Raw genomic sequence first — 17,094 nt, forward strand, 5'->3', positions numbered from 1 at the left:
TGTATCGAACGTATCAAAATTTAAGATTCGTAATATTATAATGTAACATGCATTTTAAGTAATTAGCTCATATACTAGTGAGCTTGTTGTAAGTTACCCTTAAATAAATAATTTTGGCTCATGCACCGATCCTAACACAACCCCTATCAAGCCTCAAGAGTCACAAATTTTATATGAGTTAGGCTTATAAACTTTAATTTTAAGCGTTTGAGAAATTTTATTCCAACTCTACCTTAATATCGGGTTGAATTGGACCAGCCCTATGAGTTTTGGGGTTGGATTGGACCGGCCCCAGAGATTCAACATCACTTAAACACTGAGTTATTTGAAGTGCAATTGCAAATCTGGTGATTACAAATTGACAATACAGAAGCTCTGAAGATTGAATGTCATCCATCAAATATACTACATAAACAATAGGTTTTTAATATATTTAACTAATAAATATTATTATTTTTTACTTGATCAATCAAATATATAAGTTGCCCTACCTTTATTTTATCTTATTTCCTAATCCTAATAAATAAGAGTAGGCCAATATTGAACTCTAACTCCACCAAGAACTTCCCAACCGTTCCCTTATGGCCTACTCTTTTTTCTCCTTAAGCACCACGTACCCTTCACAAATTAATTTCGTATCAAACTCTTTTAATTTTGAGATTAATCACTTGTACAACTTTCAAAAAACCACATATATGTGTAAAATTAGGACAAAAGTTCAAATATGAATGTACAAGTTATATTATGGCGGTTCTAAACCATCACTTTAATTTATACAGTAAAAATGATAGTATTAACTGATGAATACTACGATTTTTTGAAAGAAGGCTTATTACTAAACTCTCTATTAAATAGTACCAATTACGGTTCAAAATTCTTTTCTATTACATAAAATTACATTTTAATCATTTAAGTAATTTAGTATACAAAATATATAAATTATATAAAACCAAAGTGCATAGATTAAATATACTTGGTCTACATTTGATAAACTAGATGGCGAAGAGTACATTTATCCAAGTTTCTTGTTTTTGGGCAGGTTTTATGAATAGCCCAAACTTACAATAATAGTCTTTAATTTTTGTTCACCAAACATTTTAAGTGAGCTCAAAAATACCTCTAAAAGAAACCCTTTTTTTTGGTTTATGTAGCTCAAAAATACCTCTGATGGAAAACAAATCGCAATACACGTGTTATGTCTTAAGTTGAGTTTCTAACATATATAATACGTCTCATTAGACACAAATAAGGCATTATGCCTCGGAAGAAATAAGTTGAGTTTGAATACAAGATGTAGAAGAAAACACAACAATTCATTGAAAGAAAACAATAAAATTATGTACAAGGAATTAATTAATAATCAAGATACACAGTAATATGTAAGAGAGTCTGTACACCATCTGTCTCTTGATTTGCACCTGGAAATGTCTTGACAGTAGCAAATCCCTTAGCATTTACGTACTTTCCAGTTCCTCCCATAATAGCAAGATGTGACTCTGAAACTCTAACTCTGTGAACCCCAAAAAAGCTCAGACTGTCACTATAACTTCCCCTGTGAAACATTACTGTAAATGCCATTGTTTGACTCGTTCCATCTTCTGAACTTGATACGTAAAATCCTTGAGATTTTCCAACTAAACCTGAGTTGAGTTCATGACCTTGTGTCAATTCGTCGTCGAATACAGTTAGTGTACCGAACATGAGTTTTTGGAATGTAATTCCTGATCCTAATTGAGCCATGTTTAAGGCAGGGTATCCGTTTCCTCCACCGATGATGTTGTTTTGGACTACGTTGGGAGTTGTCCCGCTTAGGCCTGTGAGAAAAGGGATGTTGTTGTTGCTTATGATTCCGCTGTTTCCGCTGGTAACCGGAACACCATTCTCTACTGCTAGAACTGCACCGTTTGGCTTAGCGAATGGGACTTGTCCGCTTAGTGATGGGTTGGTTGCTATACCGGTTACCGCTATTGCTGATGGGTTTGAACCTCCAAGAATGTCGTGCATGAAGAATGAAAAGATATGATCATCTGTAGCAGGATGGTCAGCATGTGTTGCAGGTCCAGCACCTGCAACAGCAGATACTCCTGAAGTTGGGGTACTCTCGTCAGTAGCAACGATGGGCTCCTCATCGAGGATTCTACGTGCTGAGGTTTTGGAGGTGATTGTGAGAGCTAGAATGACAAGGAATGTGAATATGGATTTGAGTTGAAAAACGTTGGAATTGGAGGCTGTCATTTCTGATTCTTTTGAGTTGGATGCAAACCTATGAATGGGTTGTGATCTATTTATACATGATTAGGATGAAGGGAGTTGATGAATGATGATTCTATGGATTAGGTATTATAACACTTTCAAGTCCATTGGTTGAAGTTTACAAAACAAATTATTTTCGTCTTACAAATGGGGAGGATTAGGTGTACCAGAGTTTGTTTTTTTGGGCTTTAAGTATGAAAAACCGTTATAAATTACACACTTAAGTAAACACCGACCATAGGTACAAATTGTTATGATTAGACTGGGGTGATTTACAAAAATGACCTCTAAGCATTCAAATTAGTACAACAAACTCTTGTCCATTTCTAAAAAAGGCCCGTGATAAATTGGTCCAACTGATATGGCCCAATACTAACTAATACAGAGAAGTGGATTATAGCATAAGAAAAAAGGGATGGCGTGGAGAGCAAATGTATCTCGAGGAGCAAATGAGTCTTTGATTTATTATTGTATATATATGATGATTGGTATTAGGCATTTTTCATGTTTCATTATGAGGAAAATTTTATGCATTTTTACATCTCAGCATGACTTGTATTAATGTGGATAAGTACTTGGCTAACCTATGATCTAATTAGGACATTGATGAGAGTTTATACGAAAAGATATATAAGTTTCCTCCTAAACGATTATACACATGCAAACTTTACAAACCACCTATTACTTCTTGTTTGAAGTGGAATTAGTATCCCTCGAAATGTCACAACCAGAATTTCACGCATTCTCTCCTCAACAAGTCCCAAGCAAAATCACAGCCTATTCTCTTTAGGAGAAGAAGATGAAGCAAATTTTTCTCAGGCTAGCTAAGTCAAATTTGTGGACAGTCACCATTTTGAAGAATTTTTTCTTGGAAAAAGCAGCACATTCATAGCTTAAGTTTGGAAAACATTTCAGTTTGGTTTCATAATGTTGGTGTTTGGTGGTCTTTGTTCAAGAATGTTGACATGGAAGAAATGTTTGTTCCTTTATCTAAAAGAGGAGTAGTGATATTTAACTATCCATTTCTCTGTTTTAGTATATTTTTTAGAGCAGCTGGGAATTGAAATACAAAATCGAATGCAATTAACTACTAGCTTTACGTGACTGAATTTTTAACGTCTGTTTCGGTCACGTATATAAATGATGGGAGTTTATACTTTGGCTTTCATTGTTGAAATTTGAACAAGGCACACGTCATTCAGATTTAAGATAATTTTTCACATATATATAGTTTAATCATGTACGACTAAATTTAGAATTTTCAACCTATATTGCGGTATGCCTAAATTTGATAAAAAAAACTGGTATATATAGTAGTAGAAATTAGCTTATTTCTTTAATTATCATCCCTAAAGACTAATTGTACATTACTAACAATTTCAAAAGTCATTATTTTCGTTCTTTGTAATATTCTCACTCTTCTTTCCCTCTCCATTTCTTATATGAATTAAATATATGATGTATGTGAATATTTATTTGAAATGTGAAGTTTTTTTCCATATATATATATATAAGACAGTATATATATCCATCTAAAAATTTATTGAGATTTAAGTATCGAGACTTGAGACTTAGATTAATTTCCTTTTATTACTAAGTCTATGGTAAATGATACATCAAACAAGATACATACAAACCAAGGAAAATAAGTAATTAAAGACTTACACCTTAGAGAATAGCATTTGAATAACATGAACTCCATGATGTGCATTTATATTTGGAAAACTACAACAAAAGGAGAAAAGAAAATTCCTTTTACCAAAAAACACAAATATATCTCTAAATCAAAATAAATAGTCTTGAATCTTATTTAAGCATGGTGCTTAAATTTGCCAAAGGATATGTAGTTGCCCAAAAGAAATTGTCACTTCATGATAATAATAATATGTGATCATCAACATCTTCATCATCATTGTGATCCTCCATTTTTGAAAGAAAGTAGACAAATTAAGGGGAAAGAAGAAGAAGAAGAAGAGAGAGAGAAGGATTGGTATGGAGGGTGTAATTTAACTATAGAAAAAGGTTGGTGGATGGAGGATCTTCTAAGCATATGCTTCTACCATTAACTTGTCTTTCCACATCTTTTTCTTTCTTCAATTATTTTTGGTTCAGTGTCTCCGGAATTCAATTAATTTGAATTTGTGTCACGTAGGATCTATTAAAAGGACAACACTCTCTAAGAGAATTGTTTTTATAGTTAAAGCTCAAACTTGACATTTCTAATAAAAAATAAAAAAAATCTTATCAATCTGATCCCACCACGAAATCTTTATTGGTGTTTTTAAAAAAAATTATGATGTAACAGAAGTTGTCATCCAATCAAAGTTTTTTGTTGTAAAAGTTGTCATGACAAACTTCTATTCTAAATATTCCAATTCCCTGGTTTCATTTTATATATTCATATATAATGCCCCTTCTTTCTATGCTTTTTTGATTGGGGTCATCTATTTGTCCAACCACTATTCCTGCTTAGCTATGCATTACTGTTCTTAATATGCTTTGTTTGTACTAAGCTGATTAGTTCCCTTTTCTTTTATTTATTTTACTATATATATAAACAATTCAGACAAGTGTGTAAGGAACCTCAATTTGTATATATATATACTTCATGATTCTTTAAATAGTTGTATAGCTTGTTACGCAAAATGTAAGATTTTTATAAATAATGATACTATTATTTATCATTTTACAAATACCATAAGTACTATATGACAATGATTATAGATTTTTTTTTTTTAACGATAATATTAGAAATAACTTGCTCATAAAATTATTCTTAATCGGCAAGTTTCAAACATGTATCCTCTTATGATTTATAGCTTATTACTTTTATAGTTGTTACGCATCTGTTACCTTAAAATCTTAAATTTGTGATAGTGTAATATCATAAACTAATTGACTATAAACACGATTTAAAATTGAAAGAAAAAGAAGAAGAAAATATGCCTAAAGTATTATAGTAAAATAGAAAATACTCATTTTAAACTTCACTATTAAAATTACATTAAATATATGATTGTCTTTTATCTATGGTAATAATAATGAAAGCACCAATGTTGTCAATAATAGCATAGCTTATTGATGTATGAACCCCCACATGGAATTTGCTGGCAACTAGCTTTACATGTTTTTTGCTTGGGCAGAAAACGTCAAAAACAACAAGTGTGTTTTGTCAAAATCTGTCGTTTTATAATTGGAAACATCAATTTGCCCATTCTAGCAGTTGAATCATACAAATGGTTGAATATATACATTACTTTAATACTACTAGTCATATTTTTTGAGGAAATAATTTTAAAATTTGTTTTCGTTAAATTAAGAATAATCGATAAATATATAATATATGTCAAATAGCTAATTAAGTTAAAGTAAAAACAATTGTATTCTTTCGGAACAGTTTTTATGATTGATTTATATGTTTAGCTTATATCAGAAATGTCTCGATCGGTTTAAATTTATATTATACAATTTAATCTTTTTCGTAATATTATCATATGTTCTTGATCTTTTTGATATTTACTTCTTTAAATTTTAAATTTCTGAGTGAAAATTTTAAATCCATCACTAATATATGCATAAATTGTATGTAACAACAAATAGATTGATAATATATATTATATTGGGATAATGCCCAAGTACCCCCTCAACCTATACCCGAAATCTCAGAGACACACTTATACTATACTAAGGTCCTATTACCCCCCTGAACTTATTTTATTAATAATTTTGTACCCCTTTTTTGCTTACGTGGCACTATCTAGTGGGCCCAACGATGGTTGACTTTTTTTTCTGAACTAGTGCCACGTAGGCTAAAAAGGGGTAGAAAATTACATATAAAATAAGTTCAGGGGGTAATAGGACCTTAGTATAGTATAAGTGTGTCTCTGGAATTTCGGGCATAGGTTGAGGGGGTATTTGAATATTTTCCCTATTATATTAGAATAAATAAACAATCAATCTAATCACTATTAGTATAAAAATCTTTGTTTAAGCATACGTCATAAGATAATGTTTTTCAACTATGCTTGGGTGTAAATAAATACATTTGGGAGCAATAGATAATTACATTAACAAGATCCACCCAATTTAATTCGTATTAGTGATCCATCAATTACCAAACTTAATTAATTTCTTAATTAACTGTCAAGACAAAAACTTTGACTACTCACACAAAACTCGAAAATACAAAGTCAACTACTTTAGCTTATTTTATTTATTGCAAATTAATTTGCAACCATCATAATTAATTTTATAGTAATAAGTACGTAACTTATACGGTCTTTAATATTGCTGCCTAGCTTCTTCTTTTTTTATTGGTGTATAATTTTTATAAAAATATACAAATATTGAGAATCTTTTGGTGAGATGAGATTGATAGAGCATTTCCCCATCTGTATTTTCTGTAAGCTGAACATTCGTAATTTTTGTTTATTCAGAAAATGACATAGTTGAATTTGTAGTAAGGTTAAAAATAAGTAACTTGTTACATTTGATTATTAGCAATTAAATAAATTTGTGAGTTTATGAAAGAACAAAATAAAGATACATAAGTAAATAAATAAAGTTATATGGAACAATAAATTTCTCATTGTAAGCATTACATGATATATTTAAAATGATGTTGATCTCAGATTTGAATTTAGTCTAATAGTAAATCTATAAAGTAAAGAATTTAAAATAAGAGTAGTTTAATAGGCAAATCATGTGGAAGGTAGTTCGTATTCGATGGAACCGACTATTTCTTGTTGATTGAAAGCCAAAACAAACACTTGTATCGAATATCTTGCTACATTTTTTTACTTTATTAAACACTTTCCACCTCTAATACACAAGGCACACATTTAACTTTCCCAATATCCAATCAAAATGTGACACGTTGAACTGCTTTGAAGTTCGTTTCAATTTTTTTCTTTGTCCTATTTCTGTTTTAACTCGTTTATATGATCTTGTTTAAGACAATAAAATTAAGAGAAGTAATAATAATTTTAAAAGTATTTATCTTACTTGACTAATTAAATTTAGTTATATCCTTGACCAACCACACGATATATTAAATAGTCTCAAATTCTTATTGTAGTATGATGCTCTTAATAAGAAAATCGAGAGAATTGTTAGAAATATTTCTAAACTAGACTATAAGTTAGGTGTATTTCACTCATGCGGTAAGATCAAGAGTGTATCCAAATTCAATTAACCAAGTAGAGAAGTATGTTTAAGATTATCAATAATTTAAAAATAAAACTAATAATTTGTGTTAAATTTAAAAACGTGAAAAAAAATATTTAGTATATCATACATAAAGTCAAAAGCTTTCTTTATTTTATTAAATTTCATGTCTAAAAAAGACAAATAATAGAATTAATTTGGGTGATAAAACAAGCGCGTGATCACTCGCCCCCAAACAATTTTCTAGGCGCACGCAGCACAAAGTGCGCATATTAGCCACCCTCATCGCATCCTGAACCTATTTGGTATTCCCTTTCTCTCTCTGAAGAAAATCATTGATTAGATTCGTTGTGTAGATTTTGGTTATCTGCAGTTTTTGTTTTTCATTTTAAATTTGTGAATCGAGAGTGTATACGAATTTATTCAAGGAAAACACTTTTAGGAGCTTTTGTTGATCCTTCAATGGCCGCACCACCGGCGAGGGCTAGAGCAGACTATGATTATCTCATTAAGCTTCTTTTGATCGGCGATAGTGGTCAGTATTTTAACACATTTTTCATTTATAATCCTTTTTAACAGATCACAGATTTGTATTTTTTTTGTGGATCTATGGCTGCATTTCTCTGATCGGTGATTTGACTTGTGTTGTGATCTAGCGTCTGCTTAGAAAATGCATTTTGGTTTCGACGTGTCTATGTTTTTTTCTAGATTTGGTTTATTTTTCTGCAAATGATCTTCCAGTAATGACTCCTGAGAGTCTGAGTTGAACTTGTTGTAGCAGGATTGCCTAGTATGGTTAGCATCTCCTGTGATTTGTGAGCTATTGCATATGAGCGGGTTTAGGAATTTCTGTAAAAAAAAAAGATCTTTTGGTAATGAATTTGGGTGTTAATTAACTAGTAGGTTTGTTATATTTGTACCTGTGACGTCACTTGGGATTTAGAACAGTATTTTAAGTGTTAACAGTATTCTTGAGTCCACACAAATAATTACTGGAGAAACAGTGATTACGTAGATTATTGCTGAATGGAATTTGTTGTTTAACATGTCAAAATTAGCTGGATTGTCATACCTATGTGACTACAAGGAGATTCAAGAATTAATAATGTATATATATGGAAAAAGGTGTTTTTGCTGTGTTTGTGCAGTATGTTTCACCAGTTGGCTGTGGCTTCGTGATGGGTTGTGCTAGGCATGCCAGCTTAAATATAATTTCAGCATGATAAATTGTCTGAATATTGAATGAATAGAATGGAATAGATAATGAGGACTGAACGGATCCTAACTAATTAAATGTAGATGATCGATTGACAATTTATCAGGGCCCTATCACTCTAATGGATATGGCGAGGGATATATTTTTACTTGGTAGGCTTTCCCTTCTTGTTATTAAGAATTATCAAGCAATGGTTGGGATCATTCATGTATTAAAGAGTCTCAGGATGAGCTTCTCTCTTTAGCTTTTGCCATCTTATAAAATGTCTGCAGACTGACTAAGCTGCTGGATTTGATTAGCCGAAGGAATTTACTTTTGGTTACATCTTGCTCCATCACCTTTGTCTTTATCTAGGTCTCTCTTGTACCATAGATGCAAATAACACTATGAACAGATTAACAATGTCTTGAGGAGGATTAGGCTGTCAACAGCCTGCATAATAAGAACAGGAACAACATTGGCGTTTGTTTGCATCAGTTACTGTGACTCTGATTAAAGGAGAAAATGTGGCATCCTCTGCTTATACTGAGTGTGTATACTTGTCAGGTTAAGTTGGTTGCTATAATCTTTAATAATTCTTGATTTTGTGGTTGTTTCTGAAGTAAATTGATATGTGGGCCTTTGAGCTGGAGGAGATGGTACTTTAGCTATTCACTAACAATCGTTTACCTTAAAAATGTTATTTTGTAAGTATCTAACCAAATTCTGATCACCTCAACTGCTCAGAAATGATCTGCATTACCAGCAAATATCTTCTGAGAACTGTCAGACATTACCATATTGCTTCATCTGTTGCATCCAAGACTATATGGTCATTCAAATTAAACACAAAATATGGGTTTTAAATCTTCATATTGGTAGAACATGATTTTGAAGAATGACAGAATGCTGTAGCCAAATTTATCTGTTGGGTGTCCTGTTTGTTCTGTACATAACTAGTAATGTCTGTGCTCAGTAGGAGTAGATGATATTCTCCTCTTGTGATTAAGAGAACTCCTTTATTCTCCTTCTGGGATTCTTGGCTGGTTGATCATGGTCCATACAACATTTCTATTTTTTGTGCTGTAGTGGTGGTGTGTGAGGTGGGGGTAATCATGATTACTGTTTATCACCTAAAGTTTAGGTAACAGGGGAACACTTCCATATGTTCCTTTTTACCTTTTTCTTTTATGTACTAGGTAGGATGGAAACTTCTGTTTGGAATTTATTTTCCTTTTCTTTAGTGTATACCTAAAGCTAGTTGAGAATTGGAACTTGCCTTGTACCTTTTCAGCAAACTTATTTTCAGTCACCTTTTCTCTTGGAAGTTCTGAGCTTATTATTCTGCATCCTCTTCATTGCACTTGGAGGTTATGTAATGTCTTTGCGTGACTTCTATAGAGAATGATTGTGGATTGTTTTTTATATAACCAATTGTTTCTTTGATGTCTGCACTGCAGGTGTTGGTAAGAGTTGTCTTCTTTTACGTTTCTCTGATGGTTCCTTTACCACAAGCTTCATCACAACTATCGGGTGAGTTCTCTCTCTTAGTTATACTTCTGTGGTAATTGCTTCAGAATGCCCTTAAAAATCATGTCCCTTGTTTTCTGTGTACAAATATTTCTTAATGGTTGCTTCTATTTAATTTTGTTAGAATTGATTTTAAAATTCGAACCATTGAGCTTGATGGAAAAAGAATCAAGCTTCAGATATGGGATACAGCTGGTCAGGAACGTTTTCGGACCATCACTACTGGTATGTTGTCATGGTTGTTCATTGATAAAAGCTCTGATGGTGTTACATCAATGTTGTTATTGAGGAGTCTGGCATAAGAGGTTATAAAGGAGTCTGGCCATTATGACCACGAGAAGTTTATTCCATTTTTATTTTCCATCTTATTTAGAGAAGTTTGCTTTTGTGATGTTTTTCTCCCCCTTCTGTTTCTTCCCTACGTTTCCATGTGACCGTTTATACTCTTGCCCCAATGAAGAGAGTCGGTTTTAATTGATATTCTCTATCATATTATATTTGCAAAGTTAATGGGTCGTTATCCTTATGCCTGTTTCTCATTTTCAAGAATACATTGCTCTCGTATTAAAAGGAAAAAATGATCTTCCTTAAATCCTTGTGTTTTTCTGTTTCCCTGTGTACTTATTGCTTTTCTGATTACAATTTTCTCCAGCTTACTATCGTGGAGCCATGGGTATATTGTTGGTGTATGATGTAACTGATGAATCCTCCTTTAACAGTAAGGTTCTTTATCGTGTTTCTCCTATAATATCAGGGTGTAGTTCATTTTGCGAATACTCACCCTTTTTAGGATTAAAGTGAATCTGTTTCATCATTCCATAAACTCTTTTATGTGTTTGCTGTCATTTGTGCAGTATACTCCTATGTGTATGGATTTTAATTGTTTCATCCTACCTGCAGACATCAGGAACTGGATTCGTAACATTGAGCAGCATGCCTCAGACAATGTTAACAAAATACTTGTAGGGAACAAGGCCGACATGGATGAAAGCAAGAGGGTAGATTCTTTGTTTGGACTGATTTTTAATCTAAAACTTTTCCTACCTCCCGTAAGAGTTTGAAGGTCTGTGTTTTACTGCAAATCTAATACTTATATGAACGAACCCTTTTTGCAGGCTGTCCCTACAGCAAAGGGTCAAGCACTTGCAGATGAGTACGGAATTAAGTTTTTTGAAACTGTAAGTATGGTCAACAACCTAGAAAGAAATGATGGTAGGTTTTCGTGTTGTAAATATAACTCTGTTATACATTCCCCGCAGAGTGCAAAGACAAATCTTAACGTGGAACAAGTTTTCTTCTCAATAGCAAGAGATATAAAACAAAGGCTTGCAGACACAGACTCCAAGGCCGAGGTGAGTTGAATATACTTTTTAATATTTGCTGTTTCCAAATTCCAAATACTGTATGCTCATAGTTGACGTCGTTGCAGCCGTCAACACTCAAGATTAATCAACCAGAAGCAGGAGCTGGAGGTAGTCAAACTTCCCAGAAATCAGCTTGTTGTGGTTCATAAAAATGAGCTCAAGGAAATGGAAAGCTGAAGTTGGAGGCACTTTGTAATATCTTTGTTTATTGGTGATTCTTTTGAAATTTTAACGTGTGAAAGATAGGTTTGAGTATTATTTGTTGCTAACACCTTTCCAGTTTCCTTCGACCTGTAACCTAGCTGTTTATGTGTACAACTTTTATTACGGCTACCTTAAACTTGATACTACTAACTTTATCAATAGGTAAATTAGTATCTAAAATTCAGTAAGCGTAATTTCAATTTACTAAATAAGTGGAGAGGATCGTATCAGATCCCTCCATGTAACTCTTAATTAGAGACTCAGTTTAATCTTTAAAAAAGAAACTTTTTGACATGAAGTTTTCTATCTTTGGCCTTGGTGCAAATATGAATTAGTAAGTTTCAGAGAGGTGATCTTAAAAAAAGAAAATCTCATGACCGAATTTAATTAAACTTTGTGCCGTTAGAGTTTGCCTTACCAATTTATTTTGACATACTACCATATTAACTTAGGTTAACTAAAAACCTATCTTTGGACAATAATAGGGGAATACATATCCAGCAAATTAAAATCAAATTGTCTTAAGCTTTTTTTAAAAAGAAATAACGTTTAGATTATTTTTTATATATATAGTAAGGAACACAAATTTAAATTAGTGAATTTCGAATAACAGATAATAATAAAAAGAATTCATCATAGCAATTTATGTTGACATGGATATCTCAGTAAAGAATTAATAAATTGGTAGCATATTTCCTAATTGTATAAGGAAAAGAATTTAAATAAAGATTCTCAAAACAGGAGATGCAATTGGCGATAACTTGAAATCAACAACATTATCATCACGAGGGGTTAAGTTTAAGTCTAAACAAAAGATCCTCTTGCTGCTATTCGACTTCGTCAACACTGGTATTATCGTTTTATTAATTTCATCGCGATGACGCCTCATGTGCCCTCCCAATGCTTGACCCAAAGAAAACTCCACACCGCAAATAGAACATTTATGCATCTTATTCTTTTTGTTGGTTTCAACAAGAAACTCTCCCATTAATCTTGGCTTTTTATTATGACTTGCACGGTGACCACCTAAGGCTTGGAAAGATGGAAAGCGTTTATTGCAAGTCTTGCATTCAAAATCATTAATATGATGATGATGATCTGATGATGACGATGAACAAGTTTTGTTGTTGAAACGAGACAAAAGCATTAAGGCGCAGTGAGCCATGGCCTCTGCTTCAATTTGCATATTCTCTTCTCTGCTTCTTTTCATAGATGTCATATTATTGAAGATTTTTACAAATTGTATTATCAAATTTAGAACTACTTTGAAAGAAAGATTTTTTGAAGTTAGAAGTTGGAAAGAATATGATACACTTTGGTTGGTGTTGCTTCTCACACACTAATATATATATATATATATATATATATATAGGTTGGAAAATAAGTTTTGCGTGTATGAAAATGAGACAAATTAAGTAATGTTGTTTGACTTTAATTTGTTGGTGAGTGAGTCAAAGAAATACAGTTGGTTTACAAGTGGGATCAATTGATTTTTTGAAATAAGCAGTTGGGTGTTGCTGACGCGTTAGTCCATAGTGTGAAATGCCAATATTTTAGGTCAACAAAACAATAACTACTCCCTATTCGTTACTTTTGACATAGATATCTCAGTATCAAAGATTGGGTTTTCAATAAAATTTTATCTTTATGCTAGTCAGACTTGTGTTTAAGATTTTTAATTTTGATTAAAGAGTAAAACAATTTTACTATTACACTACAATCCATATTGATGAGAATTAATTACTAGTAAAAATAAAATATTCATTCATTTTTCAAATAATAATAAATATTTATTTTTAATAAAAATGTGCAAAAGTAAAAATAAAAAAAATATAAGTTAAAATAGATAGAAAAAGTATCTAAAAGCTATTTCCCTTTATTTAACAATAGTTGTTCATTATGGTCTTAATACAAGCATTAAGTAGCAGTAAATGATATGTTTAATTTTATCAAATCACTTTTATTAAATATCAATCGTCAAAACAATGAAAAATGAATAGTATTTAATAACAAAGATAAAATAAAAACAAAATAAAAATTGTTAGTTTTAATTTTATAAACTAGACAAATATTATTGAATATCCCAAAATAACATAACGGATAGAAAAAATAAACAAATACAAATAATTTTCTTCTCCCAATAGGCAATATATCAATGTTGGCTTCTTTATGGTTTCTAGAACACTTCCAAGTTGTTTCATAAGTTTGGGTTCTTTGAGGTTTCTAGAACAACGATGCTTAAACGTTTTTTTATGGGCTTGAAAGAACACCATTTTTCGTCTCATAATTAATTACTTCATTTATTTATACTTGTCTAATTTTAAAATTTAAGAAATGATTTTATTACTATTAACTATAACTTTTCTTTTAAAAAAATTGATCTAAAGTATAATTGTCGTTCAATGTAAGTTGTAACAAGTATTACTTAAAACATAAAAAGGGTAGTAGTTCAAAATCGAAGTGAATTTTGAAAAAAAGTTATTGGTTTATCGTATTTGACAATTAGTTTAGCGGTTTCGATAATGATTTAATTTTTTTTTGTTATAGGGTTATTGGTTCTTAATGATTTGAGATTTTTTTAATGAGTTAACCGATGATGCGATAGTAAATTAAATAATTATATTTATACCATTTTGTATTATAGTACTTGACTTAGAGTTTAGCTTGATTATTTTACAAAGTAAAAGTGTTTGCTTTTGAGCAAGATGTTACTTGCGAACACATGTGCACAGTTCATTTGGTTTGTCACCTTATTTATAAGTAATTTTCAATTTTTTTAATGTCCAGCACCCTTTTCTGGACCCACTTAATGGAAACAGTTAAACTTTTATTTTCTCATTTCTATTTAGTTGTCATCATTTTAGATTTCACGCTCTTTAAAAAATTAAATAAGTTTATCATTTTACATTTATTTAATATTCTCTCATGTTTTCAATAAATAAACATGAATTAACTTACATTGATTAACTAATCAAAGAACATGAATTACTCACTTAGTTTTTTATTATTTTATGTTGGTTAAATGTATACATTCAAGCTACTAACTTTCAAAGGTAAACTAAGAAGAAAAATGTTATTTATGCAGTGATTTCGTGAAGTAATAAATATTAAAGAATATTTATTTTTAATGAAAACGACGTGTAAATAGAAACGGAGAAAGTATGTTATATATCTGAGTTTAAACGCAGCAGTAGTACATAAAATATATTTCATTTGCATCACATTTGATTGAATTATATATAAGTTCGATGTTGTTTATACTAATAAAGTTAATAAGCTCAAGGTAACAAAAAAATCATTTGTAAATAACTAATTAAGGATTATATATACAACAAACAAAATGAATTGGAAAGAATTCCACAAATAACTGCATAAAGCTAATTAATTCTCCTAATCCTAATTAAAAGTTAATAACAACGAATTACAAGTTGACTTAAAAAAATATTCGCAAGACAGGTGATGGAGCCTCTTCGATCGGCCATAACTTCAAATCATCAACATTGGGTGTTATGTTTAAGTTAACCCCAAAAATGCTAATCCTCTTGCTGCTGTGCAAAATTGGAATTATAGTCTTTTCATGAGACGTAACTTTATTAATTTCATCACGGTGCCGTCTCATGTGTCCGCCTAATGCTTGACCCAATGCAAACTCCATACCACAAATAGAACATTTATGCACCTTACTCTTTTGGTTGGTTTCTCCAAGTAATTTTGGTTTTTTATTATGACTTGTACGATGTCCACCAAGGGCTTGGAAAGATGGAAATCGTTTATTACAAGTCTTGCATGCAAAGTCATTGTTATTGTTTAAACGCGATAAAAGCATCAAGGCGCAATTAGCCATGGCTTCTGCTTCCACTTGTCCATTATCTTCTCTGCTTCTTTTCATGGTTGTCATGTTTATATGGAATCAACAATCAAAATATAAGGATTTCTTTTTTTGTATAATACGAAGTTTTTGAAACTTTGGAAGAAATATGAGAATTTAGAAGTAAGAATTGATACTTTTGTTGGTGTTGTTTCACATATATATGCAAAAGTTGTACGTGGAATTTAATTCCAATATCATATTAGTACGTGTTATTCAAGTTATGTTATTTTCTTTTTCTTGTTGATTAAGTTTGTCATACATTGAATTAATGTGTCGTTTTCAAAGTAGAATTCCGCGTTTAAGTAATAAATGAAATAATATGAGTATTGAGTGGGAATAGTATTTTTGAGGTAATTTCAATGAGGTTTCTAATACATGACACATTCCTTTCTAGGCGCATGTGCAAATGTAGCCTAGAAAACACATAAGCACTTACCTTACGTCAAAACACTGTAATTTGTTTTTTTTCTATTTTATATGTGTTACTTTATAGTTTGATTTGATATAAAAAAGATTTAATTTTTTTTTGATATTTATGAATTTTAAAATAAGTGATAGATATTAATATGATAATAAATAGAAAGACAATTCAAATCAAAATTTTTTACTTAATATAAAAATATATTATTTTTTTTAGATCAATTATAAAAAAAAGTGAGTCATAAACCAAGACAAGGGGAGTGGCATATATTTCTGACCTCAGCATTACAAAACTTGGAGTGAGGGCACCTCCTTATCTCTAACTTATTCAAATAAGAGGAAAGAAAAAAAGGAGTATTGCTCCTCGTAACATAAGCTTACAAAAAATTCTAGTATTCATAAATTAAATATATATATATATATATATATATATATATATATATATATATATATATATTAAAAATTATAATAATGTGCAAACTTTTCATTGTTTCTTATAGCAATATTTAAAAATTTAATATGCAAGATTATAAACTCAATATATAACATTATATATAAACTTGTAAGAGTTGTTTATACTTCCATATACAATGATATGTATTATTATACAATAACTATAATAATGCATGTCTGGCTATGGAGTCTCACTTCAAAAATTACAGCAAATCAACTAAACTCCTAATTAATTTTTAAAAACAGAATTAACTAAAATCTTGTTATGATAATTAACTTATTATGACCATTTAAAAGAAACAGATGGAGTATTAGTTAGTTAGTTTAAAAGAAGTCCTACCACTTAACTTTTTCATTCAAACGCCTTTGGACTGAATTGAAAAAAAAAAAGAGAAAGGAAGTAATTAAGCTTTTATATACGTACTAAGAATATAAATAAACTTTAATGTATTACGCCAGGATATTATTATACAAATAATTATTTAGAAATCAAATAAGGTAAATAACTTATTACACAAATTTACCTGAGAACAATAAAACCATCTACAATTAGGAAAATATAATAACCGTGTCTACTTAGTTAATCGAATTGAGTTTCCTTTTAATTTCTTTATTTTGGCCAAGAAATCCTATTTCAA

At 30.7% G+C, this 17,094-nt stretch overlaps 3 protein-coding genes across 4 annotated transcripts; 1 reads left to right on the forward strand and 2 right to left on the reverse strand.

Moving 5' to 3' along the window:
- Window positions 1–1,294: 1,294 nt before the first annotated feature.
- LOC101260995 (dirigent protein 10) lies at window positions 1,295–4,486 on the reverse strand. Its single transcript, XM_010315246.4, has one exon. The coding sequence runs from the start codon at window positions 2,233–2,235 to the stop codon at window positions 1,354–1,356; it is 882 nt and encodes a 293-aa protein (XP_010313548.2). The 5' UTR covers window positions 2,236–4,486; the 3' UTR covers window positions 1,295–1,353.
- A 3,193-nt stretch (window positions 4,487–7,679) lies between these two features.
- Window positions 7,680–11,892, forward strand: ER43 (ethylene-responsive small GTP-binding protein). Of its 2 annotated transcripts, NM_001311194.1 has the most exon segments (9): window positions 7,680–7,724; window positions 7,862–7,954; window positions 10,075–10,147; window positions 10,269–10,369; window positions 10,797–10,862; window positions 11,045–11,142; window positions 11,260–11,322; window positions 11,404–11,496; window positions 11,574–11,892. In NM_001311194.1, coding segments are annotated over 8 exon segments (651 nt in total). In that variant the 5' UTR covers window positions 7,680–7,724; window positions 7,862–7,881; the 3' UTR covers window positions 11,658–11,892.
- Window positions 11,893–12,011: 119 nt separating this feature from the next.
- LOC138339722 (zinc finger protein ZAT11-like) lies at window positions 12,012–12,931 on the reverse strand. The gene has a single exon (XM_069291735.1). The coding sequence runs from the start codon at window positions 12,929–12,931 to the stop codon at window positions 12,431–12,433; it is 501 nt and encodes a 166-aa protein (XP_069147836.1). The 3' UTR covers window positions 12,012–12,430.
- Between the last annotated feature and the right edge of the window lie 4,163 nt (window positions 12,932–17,094).

The sequence above is a fragment of the Solanum lycopersicum genome, chromosome 11 (assembly GCF_036512215.1).
Source record: "Solanum lycopersicum chromosome 11, SLM_r2.1".
Lineage (NCBI taxonomy): Eukaryota > Viridiplantae > Streptophyta > Magnoliopsida > Solanales > Solanaceae > Solanum > Solanum lycopersicum.